The sequence below is a fragment of the Passer domesticus genome, chromosome 10, assembly GCF_036417665.1.
Source record: "Passer domesticus isolate bPasDom1 chromosome 10, bPasDom1.hap1, whole genome shotgun sequence".
Classification (NCBI taxonomy): domain Eukaryota; kingdom Metazoa; phylum Chordata; class Aves; order Passeriformes; family Passeridae; genus Passer; species Passer domesticus.
The window spans coordinates 20,000,511-20,019,790 of record NC_087483.1 but is presented as its reverse complement, the minus strand read 5'-3'; the positions used below and the strand labels follow the sequence as shown (position 1 = coordinate 20,019,790).

The following is a 19,280-nucleotide window of genomic DNA, read 5'->3' as shown; positions in this document are numbered from 1 at the left end:
CTTGGAAACTGTGCCAAAGTATAAATAAATAGAGGATTTACCTCACAGAGAATGTTATTATCTACTCCAGGGTATTCTGCTTTATGGGGAGGATTAGTGCTTTGCGTTATACTGGGACATACCTTTTTTTGAGCTACTACTCTCTGCAGCAGAAGATTAAAAAGTTTTCCTGTAATTCCTTGTATTTTCAAATTTTCTTTTGCAATTACAGCTCGTTACAAGGGGCCAAGGGTTGATTTGAGTTAACATTGCCATAATGAGAAACACTCTCTGATTCCCTGATAGGTGTAAATAAACTACTACTTGTAGTAGGTAGTTCCTCTTCTTCTGAGTTACTCAGCCCTTTCTGCCTGACACAGTTTTGTCAGTCCTTGATTCACAGTCCTTGAAGTTTCTCACACTGCACAGCTACTTAAATGTGTTTGTTTCTTGTCCTAAACCAGTTTTCCATCCTATTTTCTCCTAACCTTTAAGAAAAATTAATTTTTTATTGCAATTTAATTTGTTGAAACTCTTTCCATAACTGTCTGTTCACAATCAGGCTGGATACAAGATCTGTGCAAAACCTCTTTTTTACTGAGATTACATAGGATATTTGGACAAGGGGCAAGTATATGAAGTATGTTAAATAACTGGGACTTATTTCTCTTCATTCCTCTTTTGTGTCTACATTTTTAATTACTGCCTTTCTGCTTTGTGGCCTTGAGTCAGAGGAAGCCCACCTTTGTCACCTTTTCCAGGAAACCATGTGTGTGTTTAAATGCTTTTCCGAAGGGAATGTGAATTGGCCTTGTTTTGGATGCTACAAAACATTGCTTGACAGAGCCTGGGGGATTATATATGCATGTGTGTCTGCTGCAGTACTGGGGACAAAAAAACTTTAAGACTATATTTCTTTAATATATTTCACTATTAGAATATGCCATTTATGAATGTAATCGTATGAAATTTTCAGATGAGGGTCAACTAATTTATTCTTGCAATTGTCCCCTTATACTTCTTCTAATTTGTGGGTCAGAAAAATGCATGTCATGATTTCATTTTTCTTTTGGGCACTGCAGCCACCCTCAAGAGTCTGCTTGTCCTTAGACACGAATAACATATTTGATGCATCTCCTGAGGAAGCAGCCAAAAGTGCATGTTCTGACCTCATCTTTAAGCCTTTCCATTTCCTTTACTCACACTTAATGAAGTTACTATCACAGCCATTAAAGATAATTGTGTAAAAGTAGATTATGTAATTATTGTAGTTGTACTGGTTTAGTATAAAGTCAAGTATTGATTCTGGTTCTTTATTTTGGCCCAGTATGGCAATGCCAGTTTGCTCTGATTGTTGGATTTGGAAGTCTGTGTTGGTTATTTGAGGTGGATAGGGAGTTTTTTCTGAGGAAATCTGAATGGTTTAGAGCACTTTCAAACTTTTGTTTGAGAAAATTAATTTACACTGAAGAGACCCTGTTTTAATGTCTCCAAAGTTTTTCCTCTGTTTCTTTGATGCTTTGTACAGGGGATAATTTACAGAAGTTTTGCCAGTATCCCTCAGGTCAGTTGTGGTTCACTGGTATTGATGCCATGGTGAGCTGTGCAGTTGTCTTCTAGATATCACTGGTGTGAATGGATCTACAAGTGGGTTCTTACCCTTTTTGTAAGCTCTCTTGATGCACTGCACCTTTTGACTGGGGAAGCTACACATGCAATTTATTTATTTGAATACACCTCTAATGTGGTTAAGTTTAGACTAAGATCTGGAAGTAAACTCCACATAGGGATTTTCCTATGAAAATATGAAAAAGAGCCTAAATGTAGCCTTCTTTTATATGAGCATAATTTTAGATTTTGAAGATCCTATATTTTGTGGGAGGTTAGTGAATGAATGGGCTGGGGACTGACCGAGTATAGCTTTCAAGTCCTTTACTCAAGAAGGAAATGCAATTGATGTCAGCATGTTAATTTGATGGAGTACATTTATAGGAAGCTGTATATAGCTGTTGGGTGTTAACTTAAAACCATGTCTTCATTTGCTACATTTGTTTGTTTGCTGTGTCCTTAGGTTATTTAATAAAGCATGCAGTGAAACACTAGAAAAGCTCCTGGACTTTGTCTTCCAAACAGCTATTGTCAATGTTAAGGTTCTTCATGTCATAGACAAAACAGTCATTTTTCCTCAGAGCAAAAGTATGATTTTGAAGAGTTACTTACTCTTCATGTGTTACTGTGTATTTTTATTTTGAAACTGAATTATATCAATTGAGCCTTTTCTGGATGTTGAAGTCAAATCAAGTCACTGTGACTTCTGGAAATAGAACTGCTACTGTACGAAATCCTTATTAGTATAAAAAACATCCAGAGAAACATTTCAAGTCCGTGCCCACACTCTTCAGATTCCCTTTGTTTCTGAAGGCCACTGTGGGCTTGACTGCTGTATTTCTGTGTCTGTGGTAAATCAGTGCATACAGTGGTGCAGTGCATGAGACAAGGCTGGCTTGGCACCGCTGAATTGTCATCAGGCCGCTCTTGTTATTACTCATAAACTGCGCTTGGCTGTAAGCACACTGTAGATGCTCCCTGTTTAGTGCTCAGGAACTCTTTCCTTGGAAATTGTGTGCCTTTTTAATGTGTCATGGCTCAATTATCACATTCATTTTGGCTGCCAAAATAGCCATATATATTGTCTAGCAAGTGACAGCCTGGGCCTTTATCTCTTTCTGGCTGTTTGCCAGCTGTTTAATTGCAGCCCTGTGTTTGCTGTGTGTCACATCTTGTGGTGGTCTATTATACCCAGCTAAAACAATATTTTGAAAATGTTTCAAATGTAAACTAATTTTGGGAGACTTTACATCCTGTTATTTACATGATCTGCTAGGAATGTAATGTAGGTTATTTTTCCCCCCACAATTATGAACATTTGTACCTCCGATCATCTTACGAATTTCCAGGGCAGAGAGAAGACAAGATGGGGATGCAGAAATGCTATCTCATCCCCTTGAGAGATGTAATTAAAGCTGTACACTTGTAATGCAATTTTTCATTTGTAGTTTCCAAGACGTTTTTAAAGCCAAATATTCTCTTTGTTCTGCCTTTAGAAGAGAGCAAGCATACAGAAACTGAGCTGAGATCTCAAAAGGAATAGCAAAGCCTGTGAGCCATATTTCTGCCCAGATGGATACTTTGGGTGAAGATGATGCTGGGGTTTGCGCGAATGGTGTCTCACGGAGGCGGAGAATGGTGCAGGTGCTGTTTGCACACAGCACATTTGGTTTGGCAGCCACCTGCTTTCCATCGGGAACCACCTGAGGCAGGGCTGGCTCTGTGTCCTGCCACGCCACCCCACCTGGGGATGGAGCCACTCAGTGTGAAACCAGGATATTGCAGGGCTAAGCACTCCACAGCACTTAGGTGTGCAGGGAATCCTTGGGCTAAGTATGAGTCCAGTTTTAGCTACCTCTCTTTGTACAGATATTAGCATCTTGCTCCTTTTTTTGCCTGAAGAGCTGTTATCTTGAGAGTTTCAGCTCCTGGATGGATTCCTGTGTGGTGGAACATGCTTTAGCCTTAAGAGCAATGAAGGTACATTAGCTAGCAATCTTGGCTATGTAGATTTTTTTGGCAGAAGCTTTGCTTTTCCACTGCTTTAAGAGGAAATCAGGATTTGTTCTATTGCTTGTTTAGTGGGAAGAATAACTTTAACAAGAAAGACGTGATAAAAGTCTTGGTAAATAGTTTGCAGTTCAGAGGAAGACAGAACAGAAGAGTACTTAAGAAAGATCCCATTTTTGCAGAAAACACTAGATTTATAATTAAGTAGTAAGGATTAACTTTAAAAAAAAGGAGAACAAGTTATCCTGTAGGCAGGATTAGATCTACAGGATTTTTGTTCCTTCTGAATTGGAGGGGAAAGGATCCCATCTAGCTAAAGCCATATAGCATACTGGAAGAGGGTTGATATTAAAATGGGCTTTTTTTAAAGGAAATCAAATTATTAAGAGTGCTCTTAAACCTTGTGAAAAATCCAATATTGTGTGAGGATAATGTACTCAAGCATGTGCATGTATGTTTTTTCTGGTTCATCTGCTAGAAAAATTGTGGTAAATAACCACCATTTAACATATCTTTGAGAAGCTGATCTGTTAAAAAGTGAGCATTCAAAGGTATTTAGGAGAGAGTTGTACATATATGGGGCAGCTGGAGTGAGAATCGTTGTGGCAGTTCTGCTGTGCAGTCACTGCATGTCTCCTCAGGAAATGCATCAAAACAGTCACTAGTATAATTTTTTTTGTAGCAAGATCTGCATATTTCCAGTAGTTTACAATGTGACCAGTCTATCCAGTGTCAGAAAATGCCACTTTGAGTTTCTGCTTGACAAAACTCCTCATTGTTCCATTAAGCGTTTGTGTAAGTGCTGTATTTAGTATGTTTTGCATGTGAGTTCCGTATGTATCCCAAATCACTTTACTTTCTGGTGAGCCTGAAGACATCATCAGCTGAGTTTTGTAGTGTGCAGATGAAGTGGGTGCTGAAAGGCAGCCTGCAGAAACCCTTCCTCTCTTCATGCTGCCTGGTTCGATAAGGCAGGTGTGCCTGTGTGCCATTGACACAGAGGTGTAGATTTTTACTTGATGTGTTAAGAAGTTTTTGTTTCTGAAGAGAAGTTCCAACACTCAGTGAATAGATATCCTCTCATTGAAAAACACTTACGTGTTAGATGTGGTCATTGCAAACTAACGGTGGCTTTGGGGAAGTGAAGTTTCTCTACTATCTGAGGTCTAGGAAGTTAAATCCCAGCAAGGCTTGTACAAAGCCCAGCTGGCAAAGCAATGATACCAATTACTTGTCATGGCTGAACTTTCACTATCTACTTGACAACAGATACGAAGGACATGATCAGGACAGGTCACAAGAATGCATAACCCATACACCACTACAGGCTGATCAAGCCTGAATGTTGAAATAATGAAATATTAATCAAAGCAGGAAACTGGTAGGAGGCAGGGTGAGAGCAAATACCCGTGCTGCATTTGCTGTGGAACTGTTGAAGGGTGCAGTGTGGTGCAGCCAGAGTGCAGAACTGTCACAGACCAATGGTTCAGACTGAGTGTGAACCAGCTGCAGTGCTGGTGCTTCAGGCTTTTGCTTGGCTTTTCATGTCCCTAAGCTTGCTGAGCTTCCTGTTCAAGTCCTGTTTCACACGCTGCCTTCATTCACCATTGCAGACTTTTTACATCCTCTTCCTCTCCCATCTTCACAGCTGTGATTTCAATAATTGGGACTAAACACTGGCCTTTCTTCAGTGGAATATTTCTTATATAATCATAGCTACTTTCTTTGCGGATTAAAAAAAAAAAAAAAACAAACCAAAAAAACCCAAACAAACAAAAGAACAGAAAAAATTATAATCCTTGGCAGGAATATGCAGTATGCTCAGGGTTAAAGCAGACCAGGAAAAGGGACACTTCCCTTTCTTGTCAAATTAGCTTTGGTTTCTAAGATCCATCATGCTGGAATGCAGCCCTGAAATGCCAATTTTCTTGTAAGGAGGAAGCAGAGCCAATTGACTTAAACTTTTAGTTGCATCTGCTGGCAATTTCCACCAGAAGCTAATTACAGCTCACAGCTATCACCAGCAGATGACTGACTGGTTCCAGTTCACAAAAAAAGAAAGTTTAAACCCACACAGGGGTTTCTTTTTCCTTAAAATTGTAACGGATAGCATTTTTCAAGCACATATTTTACACATAAAAACAGAAATCTTCAAAATTTAGGTAAATTATTTTATCATACAAATAATATCTCTAGGTATTTCCAAATCTGGAGGTCATTTATTGGGCTTTGCACTGTATCCCAATATCATATCAACACTACACATTGTGTGCATTTTTAAATTGTGATGTGATTAACCCAACTCAATTTCTGTGCTGTCAGTTCTGGAAATTACTTCAGGATAACTAAAATAGCTCAGACCTTTTTGCTATGTTAATGCTGCAGGTTTGAAAATGCTTATGGGTACTGAAATATTTGCACCTCTTGATCCTGTGGTTCCACAAAAACGAATTTTGCAAGAGTGAACCTTTTAAAGAGTGATTCTTTTCAACAAAGAATGAAGCATGACTTTTTTGGCTAGCATCACTAGATGGCGTTGCCTAGTAGTCTAACAGCTGAGAGTCTGAAAATAAATGAAATTAACGTAAATCTGTAGAGTAATTTAAACATTTAAACCTTTCACTGAGTATGTCTTAGGTATTTTTTTTCCTTTTCAATCATGCTTCTAATTGTTGAAGAGAGGGTGTTGTGCTGAAGTGTAACTTCTGCCTGTTGCAGCTCTTAAGCGAGTAGTGAGTGTGCTGTAGTTTCTGCTGGTTCTGCTTTTCCTTGGCTTGCTTGAACATTCCTTGAAGTTGTGTGCTGAGGGACTGTGGCTCAGCCAGAGCTTGTGCTGCTGTTTCATGCATGGTTCTCTCTGTACACAATTAATACGTCTTTAATGGGATGCTGAAATATTAGCAGAAGGACTGCTTGGAGGATGCCAGAGGAAACGGGCAACAAAAATTCTGCCAGTCTTACTTTATAGAAAGCTCCTGGTACGACATGTGTTTATAAAATAGGATGTCCACTGTTATTACAGACAACAGCAAAAAAATCCAAAAGTGTTGTTTGGGGCTTTTATTCTGTTGTTTATTTTGTGGTTTAGACACCATGCCACATTTTTTTCTTCCTGGCTGGTTTCCTCTGTTTAGTCAGTGGTCAGTCATGCTCTGGCAGCAGCACTAACCTGACACTGCTGTACCTGCACGTGGGGCATGATCATGCCTGCACACTGTTCTCTGGTGTGCTTTTCCCAGGCAAGGCTGGAGGAAACCTGCCTTTCATATGAGTAGTGTATTTAGCTGAAAGCAAAAAGATGTCAGGTAGGTGGATTTGTTCAGGAGGATGGTAAGGAGAAATGATGAACCAAGCAGCTTTTGTTCTAGGCTTTCAGTTCAGCTCCATCACCTGCCTCTTTTAAACTGTAAGTGAGAATTTGGCATAACCTACTCCCTTTTCTTAGTTCACTAGCACTTTTAATTTAAAAGATCTCCTGCTTGACATTATAGTTATTTTTAAATTATTTCTTAACCCATTGCAGATGTCTTTATCAGTCTACTAAAAATGAAAGAATTATTGTTGACAGGAATTGGTATAACTCTTTTGTTTAGTTTCTTAGTTTAAATAATATTTCTAGATAATGTCAATCAGTTTGCCTGTAGTTATGCATTTAGATGTAGGGAGTGTGCACACCTCTGGTTGTTTTAACATTTGTATTTACAAAACAGTATTTTTAAAGACTTTATGGTAGAATACTAGTTGTAGGATAATGTGAGGGTTTACAGTTTGGACACCTATAAAGCAGTATCACATTTCACAAAAGAATGAGGAATAAAAAAGCTAAGTTAAAGAAACCAAGAAACAGTAAGCATGTACCAGATGCTTTTGATGAAGTTGGTCACCAAAACTTCTGTTTATAACAGAGATTTAAAACTAGATGCTAGACCTTATTTGAACAACTTTCTGGAAACCTGTGTAGTGTATTTCTGTACGTGAAGGTGGCTCTTTGCAAAGCCTCACTTCAGAGAAATGTCAAATAAGATGTGGGAAGAGAGCAAGGTTGTTTGAGAACTGCAGCACAATGCTTAACAGCTCCTCACGTGCGCTGGGGAAGCAGTGTAAGAACACCAGGACAGGAAAACCTTTAATCTTCTTTTACATAGCCATGTTTTTAAATCAGAACAATGTGAGTAGCTATAAAGTGATCAAGTCCCTTATGAGCTCATTTTTGATCACTTTATACCAGGTAATTGATAATAAAGGTACAAAATTTGGTACAAAAGAACACTGGTGGGAAAGGTATCTATGGGAACACCCCAGCCAGTAACGTACTGAGGCACGTGCTTGTCTCCCATTGAAGGCACTGGGTGTTGGGCGCCTGCAGAAACACTTGGCTAGGCTGGGTCTGAGGGAGGGGAGTCAGTTAAGCAGGGCCGAACACAGAAAGAGGAGGGGAAACCAGCTTGGGGACTGCAAGTGGGAAATAGCTATTGTGCTCATTATTTTACAGGGAAAAGCTCTACCTGTAGCTGTGCAATGCACTGCTAAAATTTGTACCAGACCTCAAAACCTCATCTTCAAATACATCTGAGCCCCCAGTGCCTCCACGGGGGGTGTAGCCCAGTGCCAGGTCAGTGTGTTTGGAAAGCCTGGACTTTGGTGCCTGAGCAGGGTAAGGGAAGAGAAAGAAGGGGAGCTAGAGCCTGCCTGCTGTCCCTTTGATTTGCCAGCTTTCTTGTTGCAGTTTCAGAAATACGCCATTCAGAGGGATAATATTTCTGCCACACCTCCATCCCACTGTGCTCTCTGCAAGCAGGGAGAGGCAGAAATGTGGAGCCAGTAGTTTTGAGGAACTGCTCAGAACATTGCTGTTTGGAAGGACTCTGTTTCATGAGCATGAAATCAAAGTACACATTCAGTGCCAGTCTTTTCATCTAAATTTTACATGAGGGCTGAATGCTCATTTAATCCTGTTTATTTGGGGGCATTCAGCACATAATACTAAATGTGCTTGATTTTTTTTTTTATTTGCAGGTCACCTTTTAATGGAGCTGTAAAAGTAAGTGTAAACTGCACCTTCTTTTGTCATCAGTAAGTGCTGAAGGGTGTAATGCTCAGGGCAGGAGTGGCTCTGGGCTCACATGTGGGAGAAGGATGGGCAAACCCTAGCACTACCCAGTAAGTAAGAGGGTTGAAAGGCATCATGGGCTCTTGTTCATTTGCACTGTCTGTTTGTACAGGCCTCAACACTACAAATACTTCCTTTTGGTTTCTTACTTGGGATGCTTCTCAGAGGCCCTGTTGCGCTAATCCTAACAAAGTCATGTCCAGAAGGACCGTTTTTGCACTGAAGGGTTTATCTGCAGTAGCCAATGGTTCTCCTGCTTGGTTTGAAAAGAGATCTGGATAGCTTATCTTGATTTCCTCCAGGTCAGACATAGTTAGGAAACAGGGCTCAGGCTGCTGCTCTGCTCAGGGAGGTGGCACATACCCCTTTCAGAGTGTCTTGCAGAGGAACTTTGTCCTTGGTAGAGGTCAGTTAAGTACACTTTCCACATGATAGATGCAGGCAATTCTTGTGTTCCCTACCTACAGTGAAGAGAGTATGATCTGGATGCACTTTGCATATATGCCAGAAGTGCAGGTGTAGGCCAGATGAAGCTCTCATAGATCTCAAACTCCCTTTTCCCCTCCCTGATTTGCAGCTGTTGAATTCATTAGCAGTGCACATAAATGGGAAATGACCCAAAGGGGGCTCAAATTCACAGTACACTGTGAATGCTTTGGGCTGTAATCTGGATGAGTGGTGGAATAAAATATCAGATCAGGAGTCAGTTTCTTTCTGAGCTGCCCTCTTCTGTCACAGGAGCACGTTATAATCCTGCTGCTGCAGATCCTCCTCATTCACTCCCTTCCTTGGCAGCTCCTGTGTTTGAATAGGAAATGTCTCCATATCTGTGGTGGTGGGAGGAGATGAGAATTAGGATGTCTCACCCCAGAAGATCATCAGTCCCTTTCAGGCACCAGGCAGGAATGGCACTGTCTGGAGATGGCTGCCCAGCTGCCACTGTTCTGTGTGTCTGTCTGCCGCACCTGGGTGCTGAGTGCTGTTCCTCTAGCAGTTATATGATCACTGAAATCAGAATTAAGTTCTCATTTCTCAAAGAAACTGTGTATGTTTATTTTAAATCACCATTTTTTGGAAGAAAACCTAACTGTTTAACCATGGCATTTCCAGGAAGGTGGGAAAAATGCCAAATGGAAGCAAATGTAGTTTTTACTGGTTGTGAAAACCAGACTTCAAGATCTGTGTTACTTGTGGCTACCATCACTGCAGAAGCTGTCATCCTCTGCACAGGGCTGAGCTGCACAATACTGACTGTGTAAAGTCAGCATTGTAGGAAATCATATAAAACAGATCTGATGGCTTAACTCAGTGCCAGTCATGGGAACTTCTCTGTTGGCTTTTAATCAGTTGCAATAATTAAAAAAAACACTTTGGCTTGTCCTCAGCACCTGAAACACACCTTTATGATTGTCAGTGATTTCATCCCAGCTGTCTTTTCAGATCCAAGCAATTTGGATGACTTTTGTGGAGTCTGTTCTGTGAACATGGAAGAAAGTCATATTAAGTGCCAGTAGCTGGGAGCTGAGAAGGGCCTCAGCCCTTGCAGAGGCAGGGCCGTGTGGAGGGTCACTGTGGTATCAGCGAGCTCTCGCATGGAGTCATGTGCATATTTGAAAAGTATAGACCAGACTTGGAGGCAGTGGACATCTACCAGGGGGTCTGCCTTGGTTTCCTGCTGGCTCTGGGAGGTGCTCTCCCTATGAATGGGGGTGTGCCTGGCAGCACTGGGAGCAGGGCTGAGGCAGTGCTGCAGTGAGCTCCCCTTCCTGTGCTGCTGGCAGGAGGGCAAGGAGCACAAGGCTCAGGTGAGCTGCCAGGCCTGACACAGTGCCAGAAGCAGATCTCCACAGAGGCATGAATACTGTATAGGAACACCAGCTGGCCTAAGTTCATCTTGAAGGCTGCCCTTCAGTACAGAACTGTCACTGGATCCTGCGAGGAGCTGTGTTAGTACAGCAGAGTCTAGAACAGCAAAGGCAGGATGGTCAGTGCCCCTGAGGGGGACTTCCTCCACACCCTGCACTTGTGTGGAGAAGACAACAGGAGGGTCCTGGCAGAATGTTTTCTGAGAAGGAGCTCTTCCCTTGCTTTGTATCTTCCAGTACTCCAGGAAAACATCAATACTCAAGTAAAATATTTTTTTCTTTTTTTTTTTCTTTTTTTTTTAATTAAAAAAAACCCCATTACTTAGAAGGTTCAACTGGAGCTTGTCAGGAGGAAACACTTGAGTCTCATGCAGGATGATGCAGGACATTTTGTATGCAGAACAGTGTAATGTCACTTGCACAAGATGCTCGGCCTGTCTCCCAGCTCTGACCCACTGTGTTGTGACTTTATTTTTTTCAAACACTGTGTGAATCAACTCAGGAGCAGGAGGTTGAAGCAGCAAGACAGCTGCTATCCTCTCCTTGGAGACAGGGATGCCACCAGACCTGCTTATATTACATGGGCAAAACATGCTAAGTTCCCTTCTTCTGTGTGTTTTTCATCTAAAGGTTAGAGCACAGGCTGAAGGAAGAGGGACTTGGAAGGGCAGGGCCCTCTGCCTAATTATGCATTAGGCCCCTTACAGTAAACAAATAAGGAGGCTGTCTCCTAAGTGGTCTAACTCCTATTGTACAAATGCACAAAGGAGTTAATGGTGCTCAGTTCCTGCTTTCCCTTGATGTTCACAGAGCTCCCAGACACCGTCTCTGCCTGGGAGCCTTCTCTGTGACCAGGGAGACACTCAGCCTGTTAGATGTGAGACAAGGAGGGGGAGGATCATTGTGTCCAGGGAAAGTACTTTTGGCAGTTTGACCTGTGAGAGCCAGGAACAAGCTTGGGTGCCTGCCAGTCCATTCTGAACCTGTGATTTGGCAAATGTGAGGTAGTAGGAGGGAGAGCGCCCAACAAAAGTGTGGAGAAGCACACCTAAAGGTTCAGTTTGTCCAGCCATGTCCTCTGTGTCCATAGGTAGCTGAGGGCCTAGCACTTATTTCCATGTGCTCACCATGGTGCAAGGAGCAGCAGTCTGCAGAGGGGAGGAGTAGATTGGCAGTCTTCTCCCTGTTTGGCCCTTGGTAAGATGTATTCCCTCAGGAGAGAGCTTGGAGAAACACTTCCCTAGCAGAAGGCTTGACAGCAATTTAAATGGCTGATCAGGACCAAAGGAACCTGCTTTTGCTTCCAGCACTGTGTGTTGAAAGGCAGCCCACTTCTCCAACAGTCTCATCCTCTTCATGTTCTCTCTGGCAGCTTCCACCGTGGTAACTCTGCCTTAAAGACATCTCATGATCCTGCTTTAGACCAGAGAGAGGTAAAAGGCTGCTATGGGTGGCATGGCTCTGCTTTGCAGTTACTGGCCATGTGTGAGAATGATGCCTGTTTCAGCTCTTTCCTGACCCATTCTCCAGATAACTTGCTTTTCTGCATAATCACAGGGTTTCTTGAATCTCTCTTTTAACTCCTGGCTTGTAGTTGAAGGCTTCAGGATTATTTTGGTTTTTTGCAGCTTTTCAAATTGTCCAGAGGTCCTGCTGGAATTCTTAGTTGGCTTCCAAGTCTGGCATAAAATGAGCTGAAATATTCTCCACTGTCTTCTTTTTGTTGCTGGACAGGTAAATTTGCTTGCTTGAGCTCTTACTTCCCTGCAGAGACCCTGGGAATGCAGGAAAAGGGCTCAGCAAGGACCTCTGTGTAGGTGGAACTGGGGACAGAAGTGTTCTCCTGGCTGCTAACAGTGACAAATGTTGTGGGGAGAAGCAATGTCTGTATTTGTTTGCATTAGGAGGACAAGGAGACATTTACAGAGAGAGGAAGGAAAGCACAGTTTAAGTCTATTTAATATTCATTTGAGTTTAAAAACCCATAAATGTTTATAATCAAATGGATAATTCAAATTTACTGAAGTATACCTCCAACAAGGAAATATTGCAAGCTAAGGGCTTTGTGATTGCTTTGTTGATGGAGGATGGACTTGGCTGAGGTTATTACAGTATTGACTTGAAGAGGATGGATTCACTAGCAGGGCGGGTGATCTTGTCTGGCCTCAGCCAAGGAAAAAAATGAGGGAAGTTAAGAAACTAGTGCCAGCTTGTGGCATTGGCTGAGTAATCTCAAACAGCCGTAAATATATTGTAGCTTTAAAGTTATAGAAATATATGGTGAGGAAAAGGAAGATTTCATTCAGTAGACAGGATAGTGGCAGTCAAGAGAATTAGTTTACATTTTTATTAGGCATTCTCATTAGGGGAATGGGAGAGCAGGATTTATTAGCTTCCTGACTCATAAGGCTTATTGGGGATGTTTCAGTACTGAGATCCTTAAGCATCTCAAACTAATGAAAAGATCATTTCAGGCTCTTGAACTGCTTTATAGCTTGTGATAACAGAAAAATATGTGTTTATTTCTGGAAAGATTGTTTAACTGGTAAAGAAACACTCTTAAGCACTGGCAGAGCAATATGCCAGCAGTTGTCACATGCATATATAACGCCATAGCTGAATATGAATCTAATCTGTTTACCAAGTAAATAATAAGATTGTGGGGTTTGCCCTTGCTCAGAACAACAGTGAATTAACCTGAAGAGATTTTGTTTCTTATGCCAAGAGATTGTATCTTATATTAAGAGACTTTGTATCTTATTTGGAGAGAGTGTAGAGGTTCTTAAAGATTTTTCTGTAAAACAGTCTGAAGAAATTATAAATAGATTTTTATCTAAAGCACTGGAGGTCTGATTAATTTTTAGTTTTATTGCCTCATTTTACATTGTTTATTAATTCATTGACTAAACTAATTCATTGGTTATACATTTTCAGTATTAATAATTTAGTTGTTAGTTGTTAAATGTTAATTATTTTTATTTTATTAGATATACACTAAAGTGTACTTTATGCCTTAGATAAAAGCGCAAATTGCTATTTTTTAATGAATTTTGAACCAAGTAAATTGATTCTTACTAGCATTTCCTAGTGTCCAAAGTATAATACATTGTATTTATTTAAAGCAACTCTAGTGACATCAGTGACATTAGTTGAGCCTCAGACAAGACTGAGAACAGAATTTGGCCAAAAGGACTGAATGCACTTGTTCATTTTAATAATTCTCTGCATAGCCTATGCCAGCAAAATATTTCCATACCAACCATTATATACCCTGCACGCATCCTGTGAAGTGCTGCAGATTAAAATAGCTCTGCTGAAAGCTTTTCAACCTCCTGCATTAAACTTGGGAGGGTATCTACCCAGAAAGCCTCTAGGTAGGAAAATGTCCTCAGTTTTGGATCTTCATTAGCCTTTATTGCCTCCCTCTCTCCTGCCCTGTTGCATGTTTCTTGAATTTGCCACTAAAAGCCATTAACAGCTCAAGAGCTAAACTTGCTCATCACATTGACATAGGTAGTGAGTAGTCCAGCTTCAGGCTGAGAAATCAGCTCCTCTACCTAGATCCCCTGGTTACCTGAGGCTAATCAAGGTCTCTGATAAATCTTTAGAAAAGGGGACAATAGGATCTCCTCATGTAGTGTGTTCTGCATGGAATGTTTCTAAAATTGTTCCAGACAACATAAACTCTTAACCTCTCTAGGAACAGAAGGTAATACTGTGTATTTTCTGATCTGATTTATCATTTTAAGACTCTTATTTAGTTGACCTCCTGTTGCTGGCATTTGTTACATTTCCCAGATAGTAAAACTGAGCCTGACTTTCCATAACCACCGGGAACAGGGTCCTCTCTGCTCCACTCCTTTCCACAAGTTCCCACTGATGCTCTGCTGACAGCTCCTCAGCACTCATGTGAATTCCTCCCACAAGTCTGGACCTGAGCACACAGCTTTTGTTTCATTTTTGGACATGCTTTTTATGCTGCACTTCTAAGTAAGCATCAAGATTGCATCCAGCTGCTCCAGACTATTTAAATTTTTCTGAAAGCGTGTTTGTCCTGGAACAGCCCCACTGAAAGGAACAGAGGAGTGGGACATGCCAAGCATCTCTTTGGCAGCTCTGAACAAATCCTGCCTGATAACATGTTTCTGTTTGTTGTTCAACAGTGGAGTAAGTTTATTGAAATCTCAATGATCATAATTAGGCTTCAAAAGTTAACGTTGTGTCAGCACACAGAAAAGATGCTGAATGTTGCCTTGGAGTCAAATTTAAGACTGGGTGTTGCTAGTTCCTGTGTGTGTAGTACATCTCTCAGGGCAATGACATCTTTAACCTCTTCTTCAGCAGGTGTTCCCATCTAAGACTAGTAACAGCTCTTGTATAGGGCATCTTGTCCATCCTTTTGGTGCAGAAGGTACAGAGGCAGGCTGAGGGAACAGTACTGACCCCTTTCCAGACTTTACTTTCTTTAAAATCCTGTGTGAGTAGCTCCATTTGATGAACAGCGGCTTGGAATGCAGTGAGTCAACTGATAGAGTCCAGTTTACTTTATCAAATACCAAATTAATCTCTACCTCAGCAGAGTTTGTTTTTCATGTTTCTGTGATTAAAAAAAAAAAAACCAAAACAAAACAGCCAAGTGCATAGAATTTGTAGGTTTAGTTTTTGGGCATTGGGTCTTTCTGGCTTATTGTTGTTACAACACCTGTAGGACCTGTTGAAGTCTGGAGATGGCATTTGACCTGGAAAATGCCTCTCGGCTACAGAGTAGTGCATGGCCCAGAGGCCAATAAACACCATACAGACAGCTTTAACTTCTCAGCATCACTTGTCTTATGCTGGGCAGGGAAACAGATTCATGCAGCACTCAGCTGGCTTGTTTCCAGACTTCATTCATGAAGTCACCATGAACTCCTGCTCCTGCCTCCCTCAGCACTGGTGTGTCATTTATTCCCAGAGCAGAGTGTGGCACTGAGGTGAGTTTTGGGAAAGGGAACTTTAACATTTTTCTATATTACGTGTGCACACCATACACCAGTGGAGTTTTCCTGCTGCTCTTTCCTCCTTACTCTGGTTGCTTGTTTCTGGAGAGGCTGCTGGAGCCTGATCATTCTTGAAGGATCCAGTCATAATTCAGTAGCTGTGCAGAAATTCCTGAGAATGTTTCTGTAAGTTTTAACTGTGCTGTGTGTGCTTTTGCCAGTGTGTCTTCTGTGGGTGTGTCTGAGCAGCAAGACTGGGATATCCAGCCTCAAGCACGTGAAGAACTTTCTTTGTCTTTCAGGGAGAGTTGTTTTAGTTCAGATGTGCTACTGCTGGGATCATTTTTTGTCTTCTTCAGTAATGCAGCTATGTTTTGAATCTAAGTCTTCAGCTAAAGTAAAAGTGAAGTATTTGAGAAAACTAAATCAAAAGAAATCAAATGTTTCTGTTATGTGTTTTAGAAAAAGGTCTGTTTACAGTTTTGTTTATTGAGACAGAGAGTAGATAAGATAATGTCTTTACAGATGAAAAACATTCTCACAGGTGGGGGTCTGCAGAGTAAATTATTCAATCCTTTGTCTTTTTGTGAATATTTGAGTATTGCCATGTATCATCTCAAGCTCTGATTTAGATACAAGTTGTAGAAAAATAATATCAGTGTCGTGTATCTGAAAGAAAGCAGGAGGCAGGGAAGCAGCCCTGTGCAGGGCAAGCATTGTGGTCAGGGAGCTGAGAGCAAGCACGGAAACTCTCAGCGTATTCGGCTGAGAACTGACTGTGAAGAAATCAGAGGATTTTTTTATGTCTTACCACTTTTAGGCTTTCGTACAAAAAAATGAGGATTTGGAGTACTAAATTCAGAAAGAATGCAGCTGCTGCTGCTGCTTGGACAACTTTGCAAATACCCAAGTGTAAAACAATTGCAAATCTGAATGTGTACATGTATTTTTATGGCAAACAGGCTGATTGCAGAATCTCTAAAATTGTACATACTACTGTCTTGTACTGTAGAGTTGCTTTAAATTTCTGTTTGTTTTTCAAATTGAGGATGCTGGTTTTGCCTGTTTTCATGTGCATTTAATACATCCCGTTATATTTTATTTCTTGTGTATTTGCCTCATTCTTCTGTTATGACACTGGCATTAATTTGATATCTTTCCTAGCAAAAAGGCCCTGCTATTCTCCAAGACTTTTTCTTGCTTATCAAAGTTAACGGTTATATAACATGTAATTCCTTTTAGCAGTTACCCTCATAATTCTCTCAGGGGATGTTAGTGGTGAACTCAGCTTGGCATGTGAGCCATAGCTGTTCTCTGGTATTTTGGTATTTTGACTGGCAGGAAGCTGGGTATAGACAGTTTGCTGTGTATGTTATAGGTACAAAATATTTGTCTTACTAATAGGTGCTGTCTCTGAAATTGTGGAACATTATATAAGACAGAGTGTACAGTCAGGCAGTTAAAGGGAATGTCAGGAACTTATAGGAGAGTTTAGACTTAAAGTTGACATGTGTAACTTTGAATTTAGCATTACCTAGTTTATGAATATTTAATCATCTTCTCTAATATTTCCTTGTCATTTTCATTTTCCTTTTCCTTTTTTATTCCTTACTATTGGAATATTTCTAGATTTAAAATAAAGGCTTTTGAGGAAAAATAAATGTTGACAGGAGGAATGCAAACACTGTTAACAGATCAAAGTATTTCAGGTAACTGCAGCAGATTTGCATGGATATAGTTTTGAGATTAAGATGCAAACAGCTAGAGGCTGTTTAGACTCATCCTCTTTAGACCTAATTTATAGTAAAAACATTATTATTTTCATATTACACAGCAGACATAAACCAGCTAAGAAGTATTTTGCCAGTGTGGGGAGGGAAGGGTTGAAAGTGGAAGAATGGCACAGAGGATGGTAGATTCCATCAAGTGACCTTGCAGCTGAGAATGCCACAGCCTGGAGAATAACAGTGTGGGAAACCATATATTATGCCTACTGCTGTTTATCCTTTGTCTGTTTGAGAAGAGGAATTTCTGTGTAGAGATAACACACAGGTGTTTACAGAAACTTGGAGGCCCTCTCCCAGACATGCTTGAGCTCCCTGTCTTGGGAGAGAGATCAAAACAGAGATCATAAAAAGCAGAGAGGAAAATCACAGCATGGTGTTAACCCATGCATGCGTGGCCCTTTGATAGATGGGTGCAAACAGCAGCCCTGATGCCCTGCCTGGGATTGGGCTGAGCCTGACGGTGCCTGCACCCTCATTTTGGGTGTCTGCCACCCAGTGTGGTTTTGGGATCCTCTAGCCAGCGAGGTAACAAAATAAATTTATTATTAATATTTCAGCTGTGTTTTTTTGGTTGTCCACAATAAGCTGTGAGCATTGATTCACACAACTACAGAAAAAGAGGATCATTTGACTAGAAATTCAGGAAGAAAAAATGCTCTAGTTCTCAGTAGTTGCTGTTAGTTGTATGGCATGCTCAGAAGTAAAGTTTTGTAAATAAAACTCCTCCAGTTTGAATATGAGTCTAAGGTGAGTAATTCAAGCAAGTTGGAATCAGTGATGGTGAATGACACTTTGGTATTGCTGTGTGTCTGATATGTATTTTCAACAGATAGGAAGCATGTAACTATGTCATTTATAATTAATGTTTCTTCTTTGAATCTGAGGGATTGTCTAGGAAAAGGAATTTTGTCTTCATGGGATGAGGATTGCCTTCATTGTAAGAAGAGTGACAGAAGGATTACTAGGGGCTTATTCAAGGAAAGGGCAGAAGATCTTTTTGGAAGAGATGGGAGGCATTCAGCTGAGCCAGATGGAGGAAGAGAGGTAGAGAAAACGTATGCACATTCTGGGAGAACCACAGTCAGTCTCTGCTGGCTGAGTTTTTGTGAAGACATACTTTTTCCTTGCATTCCTGAAGAGAGGTTGAGAAGGCTGTGAATAGAGTGGGAAGGTGTAAAGAGCTTGAAAATTTGAACTATAAGGAGGCTGGAAACATACAGTCTGCAGAAATGGTACATTAGTTCTGTGGACCAAACTTGTCAAAATTAGTCAATCAACAAGTAGATAAAGCTGGAGGCAAGTCAGTGTTTAAAAGCTGGGATTTATTTCTCTGTTGGCTGCTTTCTGATGCCAGATAGACAGCTATGTTTAGATTATTTGTGCTTGGCATATCAAATGTACCATGTTGTTTAGATACAGCCCTTAGCCATTCCTGCTTCACCTTTTTCCTTGACTATGATCTGCTGCTTGGAGCTGTGCCCAGAGACCATTCAGAAGCTAAAATCCAGCCTGTGCCTCTTTGTTAGGCAGCACTTTATTGGAAGTGCCAGCAAAATTGCCTCCTGGCTCCTATTTGGGTTTGAGGATGGAGCCTGACTCAGAGCATTAGGGATTTTGAAGACTGGGATATTTGCAAGGTGGGTCCTTGCTGCCCCATTCCTGTTGTGTGGGGAGGGTCTCCAAGAGGCATCCCAATGGCACTCTCTCTCCAGAGTCTGGCAGGTTCACCCTTTTCAGTGCTCCACAAAGTTCTCCCCACATCACACTGCAGGTCTGGTCAGGATCTGTAGCTCAAATATAATTGAGCTGAGTGGATTAGTTTATGACTGTGTAGGCAGTTGATTTTTAAGTGACTAATGTAATTCTTGTTCGTAGGAAGGCTTTGCATAACCGCTAAGTTGATCCAAGAAGCACAGAAATGCCAATCTGCAGAGTATATATA

At 41.0% G+C, this 19,280-nt stretch overlaps 1 protein-coding gene and 1 long non-coding RNA gene across 7 annotated transcripts in view; one reads left to right on the top strand and one right to left on the bottom strand.

The window, feature by feature from the left end:
* Positions 1-19,280, bottom strand: part of LOC135308807 (uncharacterized) — a 420,716-nt gene that overhangs the window by 225,587 nt on the left and 175,849 nt on the right. The window lies entirely within an intron of this gene.
* The window catches only part of UBE2E3 (ubiquitin conjugating enzyme E2 E3), a 55,816-nt gene that overhangs the window by 16,935 nt on the left and 19,601 nt on the right, over positions 1-19,280 (top strand). For 2 of the 5 annotated variants that reach the window (XM_064434281.1, XM_064434283.1), the window contains exons 4-5: positions 8,614-8,638; positions 18,234-18,382. The exons of 1 other annotated variant lie outside the window; for it this stretch is intronic. In XM_064434281.1, coding sequence (XP_064290351.1) covers positions 8,614-8,638; positions 18,234-18,382 — 174 coding nt within the window. Of the gene's footprint in view, positions 1-8,613; positions 8,639-8,674; positions 8,758-15,714; positions 15,738-18,233; positions 18,383-19,280 lie in introns of those variants that run through there. 2 more of the 5 variants (XM_064434284.1, XM_064434285.1) reach the window with 2 other exon arrangements.